At 42.3% G+C, this 22197-nt stretch overlaps 1 protein-coding gene across 3 annotated transcripts; it reads left to right on the forward strand.

The window, feature by feature from the left end:
* The first annotated feature begins 742 nt into the window (after positions 1-742).
* SNX8 (sorting nexin 8) lies at positions 743-19264 on the forward strand. 3 transcript variants are annotated; one of them, XM_032198028.1, is made up of 12 exons: positions 791-833; positions 1435-1516; positions 8414-8604; positions 10606-10723; positions 13429-13550; positions 13916-13996; positions 14964-15124; positions 15535-15667; positions 16752-16820; positions 17636-17785; positions 18182-18331; positions 19066-19264. In XM_032198028.1, exons 2-12 carry the CDS (start codon positions 1483-1485, stop codon positions 19177-19179), a joined length of 1323 nt encoding a protein of 440 aa, XP_032053919.1. In that variant the 5' UTR covers positions 791-833; positions 1435-1482; the 3' UTR covers positions 19180-19264. The 3 variants fall into 3 exon arrangements, with proteins under 3 accessions (XP_032053917.1, XP_032053919.1, XP_032053920.1); XM_032198026.1 differs by lacking the exon at positions 1435-1516 and having other exon boundaries at positions 743-833; XM_032198029.1 differs by lacking the exon at positions 1435-1516 and having other exon boundaries at positions 831-889.
* Positions 19265-22197: the final 2933 nt, after the last annotated feature.

Raw genomic sequence — 22197 nt, forward strand, 5'->3', positions numbered from 1 at the left:
GTGCAAAGTATAAAATGCTGCAATTGCTTTTCCTTTGGAGAAAAAAAAATAATTATCTTCAGTAATGCGTCATAAAAATCTAAATACATCCAAAATGTAAAAAATATTTGGAATAGGAAATGTCCTGATCAAATGGCAGCAGAAATTAAATGCCGTGGAAAAACTTAAGAAAATACACCAAGAAGTTGTCTCGGTGTACGTTACCCGACTCGCAACGTGCAGCACTGCCCCCTGAGCTGTGTGCCTTCAAGGACAGCCTCACTGCCACTGCCACACATTTATTTCCTCACGTAGCACGCTGAATTCTGCCTGGCAGTCCACATCCCCACACCCACCACCTTTCTCAGCTTCCAGACAAAAAAAAAAAATAAATCATTTTTGGAATAAAGCCTGCACTAGGCGTGTGAGCATATCACTTCTGGGAGCTACCTGAACGGCTCCTCGCTATCCCCGGCGCGGTTTGAGGCGCGCTGCGCCAAACCCAGCCCCGTGCCGGCGCCCTTGAGGCCCGGGACGCGAAGCTCGCGTTTGAGTTCGGCCTCTCCGCTGCCCTCAGCCTCCCGGACCCGCCACAACCACGGAAAAAAGGCCCCTGCCCGAGCTCTCCCGCGGGGCTCCGGCCGCTGGGAGGCGGCGTGGACCGCCCCGATCCCCCCCTTCCACCCCCTCGGGGCGGCCCCCGGCCCCGTGCCCGAGGCGGGAGGCGGCCTCCCCCGGCCGCTCCGCCCGCGCTGCGGAGGGAGGAAGGGGAGGGCGGCCGCCGGCCCCCGGCCTCACATGACCGAGGGCTGCCGCGATGGAGGGCGAGCCGCCCGCCGGCACCGCCGCCACAGGTACGGGGGCGAACGCGGGGCGACGCGGGGCTCGCCTCACGCCGCCGAAACCTGAGGTAAAAAAGGGGCCGCCGTGCCCTCAGAGCCCACCCCCCCCGGGGCGGGTTTCGGGCTGAGCGGGGAGCCCCGAGGTTTTGGCCGCTGTCGGAGGTGGCGGCAGGGCTGGGGTTCGCTCTGGGGATTTCGGCGGCTCTGAGGGGGTTTGGGGAAGGCTCGGGGAAGGTTGGCCCCAGCCCCAGGAGCCGCCCGGAGCCGGGGTGCCAGCAGCAAAAGGAGCCGTGTGGGGGGCGCTGAGGGGTGAGTCAGGAAAGTGACCGCTAAACTCGGTTAAACTGAGCAAACTTTGAGAGGAAAGCGCGCCTCTAAAGCGCTCTGCAAGTGGCTGGAGGGTCACGCTGATTGCTGCGTGTTTTGTTTTTTTCCTTTGGGAAGAAAAGCTGGTAGGGGTCACAGGTGAGTTAATATTTACGCAGGGTAGGGTGATTTGGTTGCATTACATTCAGGATCCAGTATAAGTGTTCTTTTGATTAGGCCTCTGACACTCCTGATGCAGATAACGCATTAATAAATAAACAAATTATTTTGGAATATTTCTGTCCAGGACTGATGTAAGATTTTGGGATATTGAGCAGCAGCCTTTGTGGAAAAAATGTCCTACTGTATCAAAGAGAGAGCTCACTCAGGTATGTGTTACGGTTTTACCATCTGCTTCAGGAGCCTTATAGAGATAAAGCTGAGCTGTCCTTGAGTGTTTCTCTTCTGATTCACTTCCACGCTAGCGATGGTGCTTCTGTAACTGTCTGATCTACTCAGCCTTGTCTAGAAAATTCATCTTCCTTTGACAGAGATTATATTGTGTAAACAGAGAAAGCAGCTCGTGATCTTAGTGAAATAGAAGTGTGCCATGAAAGGAGGCATCTCTTTAATTTCTAGCATCGTGCTGTGGGTTTGGTGATCTTGGGAATTTGATACTCATACTGCACGTTTTCAGAGATCAGCAATTAGTCGGTGAGTGTTCCAGTAGGATCTATATCCGAGCATCCTGGAAGGGCCTATTGAGGCACACCTATAACAGGACACACACATTCTTAATTTCACAAGATTAAAAGTACTTTAACGCAAGCCAAAGATAAGATAACGTCTGATGTATTAAAGTCATTTCTGCTAAGTTACTTGTATTGATCTTTTTCTTTATTTTTTTTGGCTCTTGCTCCCCTTTGAGCCTGTTTTGCAATGACTGCAGGGAGCTAATCCAGGTGTGCTGTCTGGAGAGGAAGGGGGGTGTCTACTTGTCTTCTGGTGGTAAATCTTTAACTGTGTGTGCAGCCAGTGGGGAGGTTTGGTAGGGAACACACTGTACTGCTTGCAGATGGTAGAATTTGAACATAACCACTTGGATTGCCCCCAGAATCTTTGAGCTGTAGTGGGTTGGCACGGGTTGATGGAGAGAAATGGGGCAGTTACAGGCATTGAACTGGTAGAAAAGGATGGGAGCTGTAATAGAACTTGAAATATGAATGACCTTGTTCAGAATACAAAGAATGTGTAAAAAGACCATCCAAAGGCTGGAGTGGCATGTCATTTTTTAATACTTAAACACTTAGGTCAAAGTTTTGCCCAGTGTAATTAAGAGGATGAGAAATGTACAAGGAAGATAAGAAACAAAATAAAATAAAGGATAATTTCTTCTGATGGGGTTTCTTGGAAGGGGATGTTTGTGGAAACTTGGCAATTTTATAGTTAAGACAAACTGCTGTTGTAAAAGACTTGTGTGGGAATGGAGGTGGAATATAGCTATGTGGCTAACGGCTTTCTGAAAACTACCGTCACAGGAGGCTTCCTGCAGAAGACTTGCATGTATTGTGTCTGAATTTTTACGCTTCCAACTTCTTTGCTAGAGCTGGGTGTGAAGGGGGATAGCTCAGCAGTCCTCCACTGGAAGCATAAAGCTGTCCTAGTGAGGATTTGACTTCCGTCTCTGTAGCCTTTGCGAACGTTCCTCGATGGACTTTACTCCCTTAATACTGTTATTTCTTCAGTTCACTGTATAGCCTCATCTCACTTTGTGTTTGCTGTGGCTTGGGACTGTGGCCGCACAGCTGACTGGCTGATGGAATGTGAAGGAATGTGCTCCTTGTATTCCCAGACTGGGAAACTGCTTAATTAATCACTTGATCTAACAGCATGGTTAAAAGAACAGGGCATGAGCCTTAAAGTTAGTTCTCTGTTCTGGCATGCATATCTGTGATGTTGCCTTTTTTTCCCCTTTCTTTCTGCGTGCTCTATTTGATGATGATATTTTGAGAAGCCTATAGCTGCAGGGGAATGCAGAAATGCTACCACTCTTTTCTTTTTTCTTTTTTTTTTTTTTTTTTTTTTAATTATTACGAATACTTCTGAGTTGTAACATTGCTTTTGTGCTTCATCGTGGAAAGCACCAAGTCCTGAATAGCAATATGAAATTTAGCAATCTGAAGGGGAAAAAAAAACAAGCCACCACAAAACAACAGAATCATCCCCACGTCCTCAAAATAGAGGAAAAAACAACCCAGGCTAGCCAGCACAGAACACACATTTGATATGCGTGCTGAGAAGGCTGGGGATTTTAAGGAGGAAAGCAGAATGTTAGAACCTGTATCCCAACGTCTCGGCTTTTGGTAGAGTTTGTTACTTTATCTTGTTTTGGCATTGGATGGTTTGTATTTACAAATGAAATGTTGGGAAGAAGGAAGGCCACAATCACACCATTTCTTAATGAGTAAAACTAAATATGATAACTTTCCTTGTACCTAGTAAGGAACACAGACCTCTCCTTCGTGTTGAACATAGATCCGGGGATTGCTTTTGTTGGTCAAAGCAGGCTGATTCTTTTACAGTGCTCCTTTCTAAATAATAACTGTGTGGTTTAAAGTTCCTTATAAAATAGGGTTGCATACAGTTGTCTCAAGAAGATATGTAATGCACTTAATAAGAAGAAAGTTTTTCTTTTTTTTGTGGGACTTCTGTTTTTTTTTTTTTTTTTTTTTTTCTTCTTTCCCTTGTCTTTAGGGGATTTCAAATTATGTAAGGGTTTTTTTTCTTTTTTTAAAAAAAGGGGAAGGGAATGGACTTGAAGTTGTAGCTGAAGTCTGTGTCAGCTTTTAGAGAGGCTGGTGTGTGTGGACACTGAAAGGGAGTTCTGGAATTAAGGAGGAATGTGTTTGACAGAACAAGGGGGAAAGGCATTTCCATAATTCCTGAGGCTTTTCATGAGAAGACAGAAAGGAAGGGGAAATGCTGATGAATGATATTTACATTGCTGTTAGAGTATGCCTGGTCCAGGAGCCTTCAGCTTTGCCAGGAGGAAATCTGAGGTATCAGTGTACAAAAATGCATGGTTCTTTTACTCCCCTGCGTTTCCTGTGAGCTGGATTACCTCTACTCCGTAAGGCAGTGGCCTGTGATAACGATGAGGAAATCTTAGTTCTTTTTCCTAAAGGCTTTCCTTCCTTTCAGATTCCTTTCTGCTTATAGAAGATCTGCCACAAACGTAATGAGCAATTCTATGGCATCTTCTATATAAGCGTGTCTAATAAATTTAGCGGATTAACACCCAAGTATAATACAGAGTTACGCTTGGCAGCCATCTGTGAAACAGAGATAAACCCTCCAAATGTGGCTGAGAGAGCCTCAGTGGGGAAGGGAGATCTGCTCTGTGATTTGAGAGGTATGCTTCCAGTCCTTATATTGCCCCTGTTGCCTACGTGTGCCTGCAAAACTCGTGTGCAGCTCACCAGAGACCTGAAATTCCACACACACATGTGGTTGTAGAAGTTTTTGATTGAGGAACCCAGTAACTGCGGAGTTCTGCTGTATTGCTAGTTGTATGTAAGGGAGCTGTGAGCTCAGAGTGCTAACTAAACCTTGAAATGTGTGGCATAAAGCGATGTAGCGTTCTATTTGGGTTGTTCCTGGGATAAGTTTCTTAATTCCTTTCAGTCTAAAGGCTACCCAACTTCTTACCAAAATAAATAAATAAATAAATAAAAAAGGAGAAAAAAAAGCCATGTTTTCACAGTTGTTTTCTTTTACAATAAAACAAAACAAAAAATCGGGCTATGCTTTGAATGCTTCTTTAAACTTCTATTTCTTGTCTTCTTGCTGCCTGCCAGTTTGCTCATGTGTATTCTTTTTAGCTGTTATATCAAGTTGTTTTCAGTTATACCAGGCTACTTCCTCATGTCTTATTGACACCAGATTGAGAAACTCTACAGTAGCAAAAGGATAGCTTTTACAAAAAGCTGATTGAATTTTATCTGCTTCCCTGTATGGGCATCCATTCCCTACCTCATTTCTATATTCATTTACCGCTCTATTTATATAAACTCTGTTAGATGATGATCTGAGACCAAAGGGAATGTTTTCAAAATTAGCTGTTCTCAAGGAGCGCGCGTGATGGGAAACAGTAAGTGTGTTGTTACAATGCATGTAAATCCTTGTATTGGTTGAACACAGGAGCTCATACCAATGAGCTCACACTATTATCCACCATTCCTGGCCAGGACTCTCCAGGCTGTTTCTGAATTGACTCTTTAGTAAGTAGAATGAAAGATGGGCTGATGAATAGTTTAAGGATACATTGTTCTGCAGGGTTAATGTTAATGCCAGGATGGTGTTTTCCAGACCAGGTTAACGGTTCCAAAGTAATCTCGCAGCATTCTCAGACTGGTGTTTGGGGGTGCACGTTCACCCCGACTAACTGTCTTGTTGACGTGGAAGAGAGATGATTAGTTAAACAGTAATTATTCAGGCTTGTTTATATGACTTTAGATATTTGGACAAGGTGGGATCTAAAGAAACTACAGAGTATTTCAGGAAGAGCCAAATGTGTGAACTGCTGAGAAAAGAAGGTATTTCCTGAAGGTGAATTTTAGAAAGCAAATTTAGAGAATAACTTGATGAAAAGTGGCAAAGTATTTCAGATAAAAGAAGCAGCATGACTGATTTGTTGAAGGAACGTCGAGTCTTGACTAGATCTCTCTGTGGGGCTTCACTCTGCACTTGTCTTTGGGGTAACGTGGGTTCAGGTCGAGTAGGAGAGACCTTTTCAACACCGGGGGCTGACGGTTTGGATCATGAATCAGATTTCAGGACTTACAGGTGAAATACTGAGGGATTCACAGCTCATCCTGTTGGTCTTTTCTCCCAGTACTTATCTTTTCCCACTGGGAGTTTCAATAGTTCAGATGGTGCCGAGCCCCAGAGCAGGGAGCAGTTTGTGCCATGAAATCCCTGCTTTGTCTGCTGGCCAGCAGGAAAACGGAAAGCAGGGAGAGTGGTTCAGCAGGCAGGAGGAGTGTTGTGCTAGTGCAGGTTGGCACTGCTCTCAGGAAGCAGGTGGGCTGAATTTTGGCTAGCCCCTTTGGGGAGACTGGCGTGCTGTGACTTCCCCTGAAAGGTGAGCTGCTGGTTCAGCACCACAGAGGACTGTGGAATTCTGTCAGGGCGTGTGTGCGTGCAGGGCAGAAATAACAAAATCTCTCGTGTCACGTTGCATTTCATTGATGTGTCTTGAGCAATTAAAACCAAGAATTAGAAGGGCGTGCACCCGGGGAACCGCTGCTCTGGGGAGTGAGGCTGTCTTGTGCTCTTCGTACTACTCCTTGTGTGTATTTTTAGGGCTTCCCCTTGGGAGAATGGTTTATTATAACTGTGCTGCGCCACCAAGTATCAGGTGGGAGGATTTTACTACACGAGAAAACCGTGTGCTTTATTCTCTGAATTTGGAGTTCTCTTTCCTCCTTTCCTTCTCGGTTCAGCATCTATCTGAAAAGTGGATACACAGGTGTGTGTGTTACCATGTTATCCAGCAGTGTCCCTTGTCAGCGTTGAATTAGCTCGAGTTTTCACTACAAATTTCTGGTAATTAACTGGAACTCTTCAGAAGCTGTTTGTAGGTGGGGCTAATAGGCGATACATTACTCCATTAAAGCAGAGGTGTTAAGACTTGCTTCTCTGAGTCACGTTCGCAGGAATCGGGAGCCTGATGAGACATGTGGGATAAGGTCATTTGTCCTGGATTAGGTTTGGTTTCCTCAAGTCATTTACAAAACAAAGGCTGCAACTGTCTGAGGAATTGGAGGTTGCCTCCCCGTTTTCCAGGGCCTTGAGCACGTGAAGGAACAGGTGGGAAATCCTTATCAGGAGGTCAGGGCTGTCAAGGTAAGGTTATGAATCTGTATCTTCCTGAGGAAACTTCTTACCAACCTTTTGAACTATGTATCAAGGCTCACAGGAAAAATTCTTGCTTCTATCTTGTTACTGTCTTCTCGTAATATCAAACTTTTAGATGTGTTTAAGAAGGGCTGTAACTTTGACACACTTGCAAGGAGGGGATGGTTAATGCTCCTTAGCTTTTCTAGGTGGGTTTTCGTCAGTGGATACAACTTCTTTTGTAAAAGAACTTGCTCACAGTATCCCTTTTAAACAGATGAATGCAGACTGGAAGCAACCCATCTGTTCCAGACCCAGGTATGGGTTGAAGAGATTCCAGGGTTACAGCCACATTTTTCACCCTGTTGCTGGTTTTTCATATGTGTAAGATGGGTGGAAAAAACGATAGCTTTGTAAAAACAGTGTAAGCTTTGTTTGCAGTCTCATAACACGGAGCTATGAAGGCAAGTTCAGATAGTGGGCTTGAGTCAGTCATTAAGAGAGCGTTTCGAATCATCCTCTTTTCCCCTTCTTTGGTATAGTCTGCCTTCCAGGGCCATGCTCTTAGAGCCATCTTTATTCACTTTTGCATCTTGCTGGGAATTTGTTAGGATCTCTCTCTGTCCAAAGCTATCCAGCTAAAGCTGAATTCACTGTAAAAGACAAAACCAAACAAACCACAACAAAATAACCCTATCCTGTTTGTTTTTTAGCTACAAGCAGTAGAATTGATGTATTTGGAAGCTATTTCCTGAGCTTGCTGTGATGGAGTAAACTGTCTTGTTGGTAGACATTACTGGGATCCTTGTTCTCCTGCTATTGAACTTAAACATATTGACATAGTAAATTACCACAAATCATGCACGCTCTAGCATACTGTCATACGCTTTAATATAATTATGTCAAACAAAATGTCTCTTTCCTTTGTAATGGCCTGTGAAATTAACGTATTAGATTTCTGCAGTGCAGTAAAATAGGACGTTTTCTTTACTTCCATGAGTTGTTCTAGGCAGGATCCAAAAGTGCTGAGCTAGGGTTTCGTTCATTTTGGCAGATCCTTCTGTGGTGGGAGCTGGACAGACAGGAAATGCAGGCCTCCTAGCTGATTCACGGAACAAATTTGGCCTGTGATTCTTCTTTTGCTTAGTGGAGATGGCTTTCTGACTCGGTGTAATTGGTAGCACTCCTGGGTGTAGCGAAGAGGGAGGTTCCAGTGCCTCGAACGTGTGGGAAGTAGCATAGCCTCCTGGGGGAGGAGTGGCTTCGGTGCTCTTCTGGTCATGTTGCACCACTGCAGGAGCACCGAGGGAACAGAATATTTTAAGGCTCCTTCTTTCAGTTTATCTTTGCAGGGTCTACTGGACTGTTTCTCCCTTTTTGTCTTTTAGATTTGGCAAAGCCTCCAGTAAATGAACCGAGGGAACCGGAACAATTTCTAATGCAGGCGCCCCAGGGAAATCCACTGCTGCTTTCCCACACCCTACAAGAGCTATTGAGCAAGGATAGTGTGCAGGTGGAGCTTATACCTGAGAAGAAGGGCCTTTTTCTGAAACATGTGGAATATGAGGTTTCCAGCAAGGTAATGTGAACAAGCAATGCTCTTAGTGAGAATGTGTCTTCTCAGGAACGTCCACGCAGTTGCTTTTGGCAAAGTCTTGTCTGATTGATGGGTGTGTTGGGTGATGCTGATTTTCAGTAGGCCGGTTGTATTGATTTGCTCTAAATGCACCAACCCAGTGCTTTCTTGACCTTCATTTTGGCAGTATGGGACATCTAGCTGAGGTCTGGTGTGTAGTCAGTCAGCTAGTTCTGCAAAGTGAGTGGATACCATCAGGAGTGCTAACCCACCTGAGCTCTCTAGAAAAGCAGATGTGCAGCATAAATGGAATGATTCTGTAAGGGATTGGTGTGTCCTACTGCATATTTCAGACTATTTAGAGCTTGTGAAGAAATCATATTGTCCGTGCTAAACTGCAATCCTTTATAAACATAAAAGGTACTGCAAATAACTTCCGCAGAGTCTAGGCCACTTCCAGTTTGCTTGCCCTAAGCCTGACCTCGAGGTTCTGCTCTTGGTATTAGTGAAGACTGAAGGTGGTGTATCTTTTAGTTATGGATCAGCCAGTGAAATAGCTCTCCAGGATCTTCTGTGTGTTTTTCAAGACACAAATTGGTCCTATTTAAAATGGACTATGAGCAATTTGCAGCTTCCAGTCCACCAAAGCACCAGTTAGTGAGTAGCACTCAAACTGTTGCGGTCACCATTGTCCATATTCAGCATCGCCTTTGGGTCACTTCCCTGCAGTGACGGCCAGGGCTTTAGGCTGTGTCTGTAAGTTTCTCAAAGACTGTTGTGTGGGGGGAAAAGGGCAGACAGGGAATGTTTCTGTGGGCTCTTTAGGGCTCTGTTTCTTCCTGCAATATCAAGACACTATTGAGATCCTGGTGGTCTCTCTAGGTATTGAATTTAGGAAGAAACCCATTGCCAATTCCTTTCAGTTGCTGTCATCCCTCTCAGTTCTAGCTGTAGAACTATGCTTCTGGGAGAAGAAACAGCTTGGCTTTGCACTTCATCTAAGATCTGCAACACAAATCAGCATCAGATTTCAAATCAGACAGGGGGAGGCCCTAAGGGCTGTACCCGTTGTGCTCCAGTTATGTGCCTCGTTGCTTTATTTCTGAAAATTCATAGTGTCATAGTAAGGGGTGTGTGATGTGCAACACAACAGTAGTGAGAATGCAGATAGTCATATGTAGGCTTTCTTACTAGCTGTTCAGTAGATCAATGTGTAGTAGTTGTGTTTGGTTTTTGGTTTTTGCTCTTATTTTTAATTATTTTTTAATGACTTTTACCTCTCAAATATCTCCTTGTAGCTGCCACTTAACTCCTTTTGGAATGAATGCCCAGTTTCCTTGGTCTGTTCTACACAATGATCTAAGGCAGAGTTAAAGGCTAAGGTTTTAATGGATCTTTAAGTGTTTGTTTATAGATCTAGCATCAATAGAAGGTCTCTTTTTGTCTTACGAGGTTCGCTTAAAAGGTCAGCCATTTGGGCTAATACTGAACATGTTCTAAGTTTGTTTTGCCACCTCTGGATCTGAAGCTGATTTAAGGAAAGTTCCCAGGAGCTAAAGCAGGCACTTGCAGTACTTCAAGAAAGGAGCTCTTTAGGGCACTTGAGTATTGGCACTAGTTCTAAGTGTTCTGTCTGATTTGAAAGAACAGGGAGTTTGAGGAAGTGTGGAACCACTACAGATTTAGATAGATCTGCCATTTTTTAGGAAACTTCTCCTTTTCATTTTCTCTCGTGTGTGAATGGAGTGTGACATAAACTTTTACCTGAAATCTTACTCTCAGAAGAATGTTACCTCTATTCATAATGGAAGGGTGGTTGCATTTAGAGACTTTTCTCCTTGTTTCCCACCACAAGACCTCTAAAAATAAGGAATATTTTATTTCTGCAGCCCTTTTGTGAGATTTCTTTCCTTTCTTTTCAGTGCAGGTGATGGTAGAAAATTAATGGAAATGCTCCTCATTGTCCAGCCTGTATTGATTTTTCTTTTTTCCCCTCTATTACAGAGATTCAAATGCTCGGTCTACAGGAGATATAATGACTTTGTGGTGTTCCATGAGATGCTGCTGCAGAAGTTTCCATATCGTATGGTGCCAGCACTGCCACCTAAGAGGATGCTGGGAGGTAAATTTGGGTCACTCTTCTGTCTGGAGGTGTTGCAGTGCGAGTATGATCAAGATGAAACCAATGAAAATAAATACTTGAAAGAATTGAATGTCTTTGCTTCTGCTTGGCTCAGAAAACAATTCTGTCAATCTAATACACAGTTTGGAGCTGTGAATTACTGCTGTCTTAGAAATCTTTAGAGGTAACATAATCTAAAGTTTCAGTGTGTGTGTGTGTTTTTTTCCTCCCGTACATTTTGGTATCTAATAACCTTTCTGGTAAGATTCAAGGGGTAATTCTACACAGGAGCATGGCAGAGTTGCAGCTATCATATTTTTAGGAAAATAGGTTATGAAGATCATGTGCGCTCTGTGATGATGCTTTGAGTGTAGAATTGCTACTGTACTGTTGAACAACTCTAGTATGTAGCACAATGTGCTGTTTTTGAGGTGCTCAGAATGGGAAAGATTCATGGAAGCACCATTGTTTTTCTGTAGTGAGAGAAGACCAAACATTAAAAAAAACAAAAAACCACAAAAAAACAAAAACATTATAAGGCTTTAGACTGCAGAGAAACTTACTGTGTAAAAACAACAGCAAGTATGTAGGATAACCAGAAATTAAAAACTGAGGCTGGAATGTCAGTTCACTCAAGTACATTGTAGCTATTAGAATAGAAACCAATGAAGTATCCCAGGACTGAAATCATATTGAAGTTCGTTCTGCTGCATTTTTCAATAATCCAAAATATTGGCATTGTTTTTAAACTTCTATTATTTAAAATGATGCATATCTGTATAAAATTCTATCTTGTTTTATGCTTTATCTATGGAAGAACAAGCTCATCACTGGTTTGTCTCCTGCCCGAGCTGCTAAGCTTGTTTAAAAAAATAATTGATTTCAGTCAAGGAATTGGTGAATTGCTACAATAAAAAGCAATTGGTAAACAGTGAACAGAGCAGGGTTTATAGCAAACAAGAAAAAAGCAAAATAACACTATTGAAAAGCTTCAGTGGTCATATTTTTTTTATAATGGAATGTGAATTGTAAAGACCTTTCTTTTGAGGTTGTGAAAACCAGTCTGTTGAATTTGGCCTGATTCAATGTTCTCAGCCAGAATTTCCAGAATTTCCACTTCATGCAACACCTGTGAGCAAAGTGACCTTCTCTGATTTATCTTGGTGGAGAGAGGATGCTTGAAAGAAGTTTCCAATACATGTAATTTGTCAGTTGCTTATTTCCTGGCGTTTCTGATGTGTTGATACTTCTGTGCGTTCACTGGTGCATTTCTTCCCATACATATCAAATGTTTAAAAAAAAAAAAAATCTGGCAGGATTTGTTCCCAAACTGCGCTAATAGTACAGTTCTAACGTAGTCCACATCTGCGTGAAGGCAGACAGTGGTGATTGCCTTTAGTCCAGTTACTCTGAATATAGAAAAGCTGCGTAAGTGGTGTTAAATAGAAACTGCAAACAGGAAAAAGGAAATGGAATGGGTACTTCTTGTTTCTGAGGAGGTTAATTTTCTGATAAATGGAACAGTACAACGCAGGATTTGACAGATCAGTGTAGATGTGTGACTCTTGCATATTCCGTAGTGCCAGAGCCTGACGGATAAAGCTGTGCGACTTGTATGCTCCTGTAGTAAGTTACACTCTTACCTCCGGGTTGGTATAATGTGGTCTTGGTAAAACATGGCCTCACATCTGTCTGTCAGATGGAGGAAGATTGATAGTCTGCTCTGCTTGTTTTGGAGGATGGCAGCAAACTGGGACAGATCCTGTAGGAAGTGAGTAGATGACTTCTGAAATCTCCATGTAGGCTAAAGTATGAACAAAGCACAATCAAGATGTGGAACACTAATGAATGAAAAAAATAATTTGATCGCCTTACTAAAGATAATTATAGAGGCCTCCTGCAGCCTGCAAACTCCCAGCTTAAACGTGAAGGCACCTTTTGTAAACTTTAGGTATCCATTTGCCTGTGCATTCTTTTAATTTCAGTTTTGCTACTTCCTGTTCCTTCAGATTTATTTTAATATAGTTTTCCGCTTTTCCTGAAAAGATGCTAGCACCTCTGATTTACTGCTTTGCAGCAGTATCACCTGATTGAAACTCTTTCCTGCTTCAGGAAGGGAGATGAGCTGAACTTCTTTTAGTTTAACAAGTAAAGACTTTGGGTGGATGTGCTGCAGACTGTGATGCAGATAGATCTTCACAGTACTTTCAGAAGTCTTGCATGAAAAAGATGGGTTCTGATACTGGTGAAGCAACTGGGGAAAAAAAAAAAAAAAGGCACCATTTGCATTGCAGTAGCACCCAGGAGTCCCAAACAAAACGAGATCCTCTTTGGAGGCCACTTCTGGAATTCATTCAGAGGACTAAAGATCTTTGCATCCCCACGGTTTATAAGCAGAGCATTCAGATCTTAGATACGGTTGTTTATCCTACTTACTTGACCCGTCCTGTGGAAATACACCCAGGGATATATGTGCAGGATTTTGGTAGGATGTGAAGAACCACTTGAGGGAATTGTTGTCCTGGTGGTCAATCTAAAAGATGTGTTTTGGAGAGCCAACAGAGTACTGGTGACCATTCTTTGGTTTTGCTGAAGTGCTTTAGCAAGGTTTATAAGTGTAAAGAAATTACCGGGTTTCTTTTTTCTCTTTCCGAGCAGCTGTAATATGTGATCTATTAATTGAAGTTTAATGTTCCTTCCTGTAGCTGACCGAGAATTCATAGAATCAAGAAGGAGAGCTCTGAAGCGCTTTATAAACCTGGTGGCTCGACATCCTCCTTTCTCAGAAGATGTGCTCTTGAAGCTCTTTCTGTCATTCAGCGGCTCAGTGAGTACTTGTTAGTGGCAGTTTGAGTTTGCACACCTTCCTGTAACTGCTTTCCTGGGCACAGAGTTCAGAACTGCTTTTGACCTACAGATTGTTGCTCCCTATGACAAGGAACATTTTCTCTCAGTAGATATTTCTACAGCTGGATAGGGGAATGTAATTGCATTTGATGCCACGAGTACAGGATTTTGAAAATGGTAACTGTTATTAGGGGAATACATGTTACGATTTCCCTTGAACTAAACTTAACCTGGATAAAGCTGTACCTGCTAAATTGTGCCTTATTATGATAATATGAGAGACCCGTGTGAACTGCCTGTGTTTCACTTAATTCTTGCGTGCTCATTTGATTCTCTCTTCTTTAGGACGTACAAAATAAACTAAGAGAGTTGGTCCAGGGAGTGGGAGATGAGTTTATGACCTGCAGATTAGCTACCCAGGCCAAGGTACGTATACGTATTGCTTGCAACATATAATTCGGGTTTAAATGGCTCTTTCCTCTGGGTAAATCAGTTACAGCGTTTGTTTGATGATAGAGACCTTAGGTAGAGGAGAGTTGTTTCCAGAGTTTGAAAGACTTTTAAGCTTGTAATTTTTATAGAAAGTATATTTGACTCTTAAGGACCTGATATTTCTGGCTCAGTAGTGGTTCACAAACATGAGAAAGATTAAACAGTGAATCCTGCTCAGAGTGTGTTTCTTAGTAGTTAATTGTACTTGCATACCAAACAAATGAGCATACCACACCATTTAAAAGCTAATATCTAGATTGATATCTTCCACGTGCGTTCGTGTCATTGTTCTATATTTTTCTCCCTGTGGGAGAGTAATTTTGATTGTTTTAGAGAAGTCAGAAGTTCTGCATTTATCTGCTTATCTCAATGATTAGTGCTACAGCAGATTTTAAGCATACATTCTCTGTGCTCATTGAGCAATTTTAGATTGAGTTGTTGTTCAGGTTTCTGCACTGCTAGCAGAAGATTTTGCAATTGGAGCTTAATTCAGGCTCTTACTGGTGATGCACAGGTCAAAAAGAGCTTAGCTGAACTTTCAGTACGTGCTTGACTTTGCAATGCTGGCAGTTTAACAGCTTCAGATCAGAACCTGTGGGCTTGAAACCTCACAAACCCCATTTTAACTTCATAGTAGAGTTGCAGATTTTGCCGACTCTGTCTGCACCCTGTATTTGAACCTCTTTCCACCTCTGAAAGTTAGGGGTATTTGTACATGTATGACATCTGACTTGGAGATCTAAATTGCAAAGCTGAACTCATCAGGGTTGCTGCAGGGTGGAGAAAGAAAGAGAGTACAGAAGAGAAGTCTGTCTCTCTGCTGACTATAAAATGTGCCCAAAATTAAGATATGGGAGTATGTCTCTGCTACATCCACTAGTAATCTCTTGCACTTCTTCAGGACTTCCTTCCAGCTGACATACAGGCCCAGTTTGCTGCCAGCAGGGAACTCATCAGAAATATTTACAATAGCTTTTACAAGCTTCGGGACCGTGCAGAGAGGATAGCTTCTCGAGCCATTGATAATGCCTCGGATCTCCTCATATTTGGAAAGGAGCTAAGGTAGGTTGGGAGAAAGAAGATTTGCTAATGTGGATATTTCTTCTGTTGCTTCATAACTGAAAACTGCTGTGAGGTTTACTTGCAAATGGTCTGGTAAGAATGGGTATTTCAATGCATGCTGTAGGTTATAATCAAGTTTTCCTACTGCAAAAGAAGAAAATGCATGCTTTCCTCTAAGGTTGCATTCCATAAACCAACAAAAATAAACAGCAATATTTTGATGTTCAGGTACTGACCATGTTATCTCTTCCCCCACTATATACACAGCACTACTTTTGTGGCTGTGCAGTGGTAGCTCTGCACTGTGACCTGTTTAGACGTTTGAAACTCTGAACTGCTTTCTGCCAGTAAGTGCAGGTGCTTAGTGGAGTTTGTCTCCTAGTTTTAAACATTAATTTCTGTTCTTCTAGTGCTTTAGGCTCAGACACTACACCGCTTCCTTCCTGGGCTGCTTTGAATAATAGCACATGGGGGACTCTGAAGCAAGCCTTGAAGGGTCTATCTGTTGAATTTGCACTTCTGGCAGATAAGGCTGTGCAGCAGGTGAGTGATTTTATTTTTTTATTTATTAACTTTTTGTAAAATGAGGAAGATGCATTGGTGCCTTTAGAATCACAAATTCTGTGGGGATAGGCACTTAAAAAGTTTAAAAAGGAGATTGTAGTCCAAAGTCGCATCCTCCGCCACCAGCCTGCTTGTTCATGCTTGAATGAAAAACCTGTACTGTGTTTAAATGGGGAAAAAATATAATGGGCAAGGGCGTGGAGAGAAAGGCATGCTATTTTTTCCTTCTAAATGGTTATTGGACAAGTTAAGTTGTGCTGCTCCACTGAGCTGTCCAAAAATCCTGCGTTCTCTTATTTACCTGCTGCAGAGAATCCAGAAGAATTTCTGAATCAAGCTTTGACATTCACGTTACTTAAACAGTACATGAAAGTCATTCAGACAGAAGTGTCATATTCCTGTGTAAGCGTACAGCGTGATAATGACTGTTAGAATGATGTGACATCATGACAGTCTGGGAAGCAAAAATAATAGTTTTGTCTTCTTCTCATCTCCTTGTGTTAAAATACTTTGCATACCTTTATAGATCTGTTGGACTGGTTCTTTTTTTTCTGCAGTTTATGCTCCAGAGAGCTCTATTGATATAGGAAGAAAAGGCAGTATTTAGAAAAAGGAGGAAAAAATAAAGTGGTGAAACTTAGCTTGGTGTCTCATTTGTGCTTTCTGGTGCATGAACTATTACGGGGAATATGCAGGTATTTATAGATTTAATGGATTAGTTATCTTGTAAGAAGGAAAGATGAAAGATTAGAGAAGGCTGCCAAAGCAAAAAATCCAAGGCAGAGAAAGCTGGAAGGACTGACATGCAGGACTGCGAAACTAACTCCTCTTGTTATAATGATCAGTCAATTGGAAAAGCTGTTCCTGCTCCAGTCAGATCTTTGTTCTGCATACTGAAGACTAAATGCCACTGTGACATCTGAAAGATTTTTGATGCAGTTGTGTAACCGTTGATATGCCCTGGGGAATACTGTGGAGAGCCTGTGTGGTGTAAGGATGTGAAGAGCTGTGATGTTGGTTCTTGCCAGGCTTACATAAAATGTACTTTTTCCTTGTTTTCTAGGGTAAACAGGAAGAGAATGATGTGGTGGAGAAGCTGAACCTTTTCCTGGATTTACTCCAGTCCTATAAAGTGAGCTCTGCTGTTCTTCTGCCAATGAAAAAGTTGTTTAGAACAAGCTTGTGCTTTTTAGAGGGTGTAACGCAACTAGATGGAAAACTGTGAGGCCAGTTCAGAGGCGCACTGGGCATCTGGCAGAGGGAGGGGAGTGGCTGTTGGCTTTAGTTAGCTCCATAGCCTTACTGATCAGCTATTCTTGTGATGAGATCTTGCCAAATGGCAAACCCCGCAAGAAATTCAGAAATACAACTGCTTGAATTACATGGATCAGCTAACCATTTTCCAGATTTAGCTGCTTCTGAGTCAAAGCAGTGAATTAAATGGCTACTGTTAGGCTCATGGAGACGATTCATGAGTTCAGTCACAAATGAAAGCGTTTTTGTTGATACTAATCTCACAGTCAAATGCACTTTTTAGAAGCACCTAGTGAAACTGTGCTTGGCAGCTGCTCCTGACATTCCCAGGCCTGGACTGAAATAGAAGGGCACTGGCAAGCTATTACTATGACTAATTGCCAGCACTTAATATTGAGAAGGTCACGGAAGATAAGTGGCCTGATAAGATCCAAAATGTTGGCTGAAGTGATGCTCCAGATTGCTTAGAACCATACCACTGAGCTTAAGTGGCAGTTTAGTTTCTTGAATTCCCATCTGCCAACATTTTTTTGACCCTCTTGAAAATAGAAACAAAAATCCGCAGCGGAGAAATTACAAAGTATGATTATGTGTTTGTGTTCCTGATGTACTTGGCTTGCCTCTGCCTGCTGTCCCTCAGCACTCTGCCCAGTTCCCACTAAGTACCTGGTTTTGTTCTTTTTTTCTGTCAAGGACCTATGTGAAAGACACGAGAAGGGGGTGTTGCACAAGCACCAGCGAGCATTGCATAAGTACAGCATGATGAAGAAGCAGATGATGAGTGCCACGGTGCAGAACAAAGAACCAGAATCAGTGGAGCAATTGGAGTCTCGGATTGTGGAGGTAGGGCAGATTACTTGGGAGAGCAAATGGTGGTAGTGGGCTGCTGTAATGACACCGCTGTGCGGCTCAGTCATATCTGCAGAAAGCCATTAGCCAGAAATGGTAACTTGTACTTCGGGTAATTTGAGATACCTGCTGTGCCTCAAGGAAAATGTATTTGTTTTCCTCTATACTTATTACTGGCTCGCTGGCAACATGTCATTTGCAGGAGGTGTGGAAAGCAGCATCCTGTGCAGTTGCTGTCCTATCAAATGGGTCCAGGCACTTCTTTTTTAGGTTCTTAATAGGCTTTTGAATTGCCAGAGTGGTGAGGAATGCTGTTTTGACCTACTACAAGTGAAACTCCTTGGCACTGTCTTCCTGGCATTGTATTTGACTGAATTCCTCTTCTTTCAGCAAGAAAATGCTATCCTAACTATGGAGCTGCGGAATTACTTCTCTTTATATTGCCTGCATCAGGAAACACAGCTCATCCACATCTACCTGCCTCTCACCTCTCACATCCTGGGGGCCTTTGTCAACTCCCAGATCCAGGGTCACAAAGAGGTGAGTTCTTCTGGCCTATGCTCTTTTTCCCAAGATACAAATGAGAATTCTGAACTAATTTATTTTCTCCTGCGGGTCTTCTTCCTAAGCATCTGTCCAGCTCAGATCTTTTAAAACTTCTTAATAAGTTACCTAAGGTATTTCCAATAGGGAGTGAGGATCAAGGCTAGCCCATCACCCTTTTAAATGACTGCATCTTCTTATAGCAAGTTGTTCTGGCTGTTTGTTTTTTTTTCATCTGTGTGTGGCTTTACCCAAAAGATGAAAACTGTACTGTTAAATAACTAGCAATTCTGTAATGAACGATGTGTGCTTGCTAAATGAATCTGTTTTTTTGCTGTGCTATGGAGGAATATGACAAGGAAGAACTTCTTTGTTTTCTCTTTAAATCTAAGAGCTCCCTTTTGTTCATCCCTAAATATGAATTTCAGCATTCCCCATGCACGGACTTTATTGCATTCGTTGTATTACAAAATTTTTTATAACTGCAGTTTGTTCCTTCCCTTCAGTGAAGGAATTTGACCAAGGTATGGGAAGCTTCCCCTCCATCTCTGCTCAGTCAATGTAGCACCAGTCTAAAAGGAATGTCTGGGTCCGCTGGACTTCTCCAAAATGCTTCAGAAAATTTGTGTTGTGGTTTTCAGTATCCTGAAATTGCTGCTAAAATCCAGTGTGGTGAGATAATAACCTATCTTGTTGTCTGTTTCTTTTCTCTCCCTTTTTTTTTCCCACAGATGAGTAAAGTTTGGAATGAGTTGAAGCCGAAGTTGAGCTGTCTCTTTGTGGGACCTAGCAATATGCCAACTCCACCATTATCACCTCCAGAGGGAAACTTCTTCTCCAATTAATATTCTGAGCATCTAGCATGGAGCAAGAAGTGCAATCAAGGGAGGGGTGGGACCTCTACCTCCAGATGTTAGAATGGATCCTCCAAACAGCTTTTTTTTTTTTTTTTTTTTTTTTTTTTTTTTTTTTTTTTTAAATACTGCTGCTTTGAGCTGCTCTCTGATTTAGACAGACTGGATGTGGGGCAGAACATACAGTTGTAAAGACAGTCTCTTAATTTTGAAATGCTCTGGGGCAGAGCTGGTTTTTGTTATCCAAAAGACACTCGTCACAGGGTCAGGATGTGACACGGTGCAATGAGGGCTGCAGCGTTACTGCTGATGCCTCTGCATCTTGTTCTAACAGCCCTCCAATGATATTTATCTGCATAGATGCGGACAAGCTTCTGAAGTACTGAGATGAACAGGATGTCTGAGGCACGTGCTTACAGAAGGGAGGTGGATTGCCTTTTAAGCTTGGGAGGGAAGCTGAAAGCCATCCCATTGATAGTTGTCTGGATTCGATTTCTTACTGCTAGGCTTTAGAGCAAAAAAAAAAACATGAATGAAGTGGTTGGATTCCTTAACCCAGCTGGGCAGATGTCAGTGCTGCTGTGATACAGCAATTTTCCCAGTGAGGCTTAGCAAACTGTATGTCATCGTTGATTCAGCTCGTGGTTGCAGGGCAGCTTAGAGACTTGCTCACATTTCTCAGTTTGGGGCCAAAGATGGCTGGGTTCAGGAACTCAGACGAGTTTGCGTGGCATAAATGAGCAAAGAATTAAACGAAACACTCCTTAATTGTAAACCACTCCTATTACACAAGCAGAACAGCTACAGGGTAGCTTGTTTGTTTTCTTCTGGAGGTTCTGACATCTATCTGCTGAGTAGCTGTTTAGGGCTACTGGAGAACTGCTGACCTGATGGCTGGTGTTTCCTCTGGTCTAGTATCAGATGAAGTATCCTGTTACACCAGTAGGCTGGGACGCAATGCTGATGAAATTGATTAGCAAAAATCAGTATTTATCAGGATATTAATGTGTTTTCTGGCTCTGGATAACATTGGTGTGTGAAGAAAAGACAATTGAAGTGACAGTTTTTTATCTCTAAAAGGAGCACGGCCCTCAGTAATGTTTTTTTTTTTTTTTTCTGACTGTGATAAAGGGACTAAACATTTTCCATGTCTCACTTTGTATCTCCAGTGACTTTTCCTCATGGGGGAAATGGCAGGGGGGAGAAGAACTTGCATGTCATGTTACTGTAGAGGAAATTGTGCATATCCTTTAGAGAAACTGATAAGTGAAGAAACTGCAAACGTGTGCAACAAAACTCTACACGAATAAGACTCCCCTGAACCTACCTTCTGTGGGACCAAATGAGTTGTCAAAGGGAAATTTGAGAGATGACATCTTAGCGTTTTCTCTGAGCGGGTAAAGAGGAAGCTTATTAACAGGAATGAATGCTTGCTGTTAAACTGGAACCATTACAGTATTTTCCCTTTTGGGGGTACTTTCAGTAGTAGGAAATATATTTAAATCACTTAAATCCTGTAATCACAAAAGCTTTTTTTTTCTTTTGTTTAGAAAATTAAATGCAGCATGAAGATCTTCCTAGACCACGTGGAAATTATGGGTTAGTTTCTTCATTTAGGAGTAAGATAATAAGCTATTTGCCCAGATTCACGAGACAAGCATATCCATTACATACAGCCCTCCCCCCCAGATACATGGTAAAGTGCACTGAATGTGGGTGAATTTCTTGGGTGCTGAGCCTTAAGCGTGTAGGATGCCTGGTTTAACAACCCTGCTCAGAATACACTATCAAGAGCTTTTTATAGCAGTTTAAATGTTAACTCTCTTCCAAGTCTTTCCTCCTACGTACTGGCCTTGTCCATTGAGGCATTAACTGGAAATGGCTGTGGCAGTTCTGATTCCCTCTCCTGAAGATTCCCAAAGTGACGTGGAAGAGGTTCTGCTCATAAACCAGAGCAAACTGGCTGGGGAGGGAAATGATTCTGCAGTATAATGACAAATGAGACATTGTCTCAAGAATGGCACAATTTGTTTTGTTTTGTTGCTTGACATTGCCTTGATTAGGAAGATAGTTTGTTGTTAAAAGTGCAAAGAACATTTTACCGTATTTTTGGATGCTCTTCATTTCTCCTATCTGTAGAAGGTGCTGGCTGGTTAGAGATTGTGACTTGCTTTGTCTTAGTCATCCTTTGTTATTAAGGGTCGTTTCATTGATGTGAGCAGTCAAATTGAGAAAACGCTGTATGTTTTGGAGGAAGATCCGATGTTTTCTATGTTTCTTGTTTGGCTGGGATAGATGACGAGGGTATGTTCCGTGGGCTAGTACTTTGCAAGTTCTGAATGAAACGTTGCACTTCTCACATTTAGAAAAAGAAGTTGCAACTTCAGACTTCCAAAAAAAACAAAACATAAACAGAGTTGGGCTTTAGACTAATTAACTTATCTTTCCTGCTCTCCTTCAAAGCAATTATTCTTTAATTCAAAAAGTCTGTAATTCAAATGCACAGACTGCTACATGTGTGCATAGAGCACGTAACCTGTAAAAAACTGGAATTATGTTGATTTGAGCAAACACCCACTCCTCCACTGTCAGCCCTTGCCTCTTGGAGGACAACAGTTTTGGGGTGTGATTTTTTTGTTTTGCTTTTTTTTTTTTTTTTTGCCCAATCTGTTCACCAAGCGTTTTGAGAATGTAGGCCAGGTATTCTCAGAGTTCATACAGCTAATGGCACTTTCAGAGTTCATTTCATACAGGACTGTCAAGCTTCTGTCTCACTCCTGAACAATGCACACTGTTTCATGCAACCCTTCGTTTGCAAACCTTGCTTCTGGGAGACTGGTCAGTGTGCAACTAGCAGTGTCACGTTTACCTCAGTAGGTGAGGAATTTCCTTGCTGTACTTGCCCTGTTCAGTTTAGGAATGTGTCGGACTCGAGGAGAGCAGCATCAAGTACAGCTTCCTTGCTCTAGAGGAATGTAGCAGGGAATTAATCACGTTAATTTCAGTTCT

This window comes from Aythya fuligula, chromosome 15 (assembly GCF_009819795.1).
Source record: "Aythya fuligula isolate bAytFul2 chromosome 15, bAytFul2.pri, whole genome shotgun sequence".
Taxonomy (NCBI): Eukaryota; Metazoa; Chordata; class Aves; order Anseriformes; family Anatidae; genus Aythya; species Aythya fuligula.

Bases quoted from the DNA above. Each gene is read 5' to 3' on its own strand.
- SNX8 (XM_032198026.1), top strand. From the start codon at position 797: ATGGAGGGCGAGCCGCCCGCCGGCACCGCCGCCACAG. The intron at 834-8,413 runs GTACGGGGGCGA...TTTGTCTTTTAG, and splicing joins CGCCGGCACCGCCGCCACAG to ATTTGGCAAAGCCTCCAGTA. The intron at 13,551-13,915 runs GTGAGTACTTGT...TCTCTTCTTTAG, and splicing joins TTCTGTCATTCAGCGGCTCA to GACGTACAAAATAAACTAAG.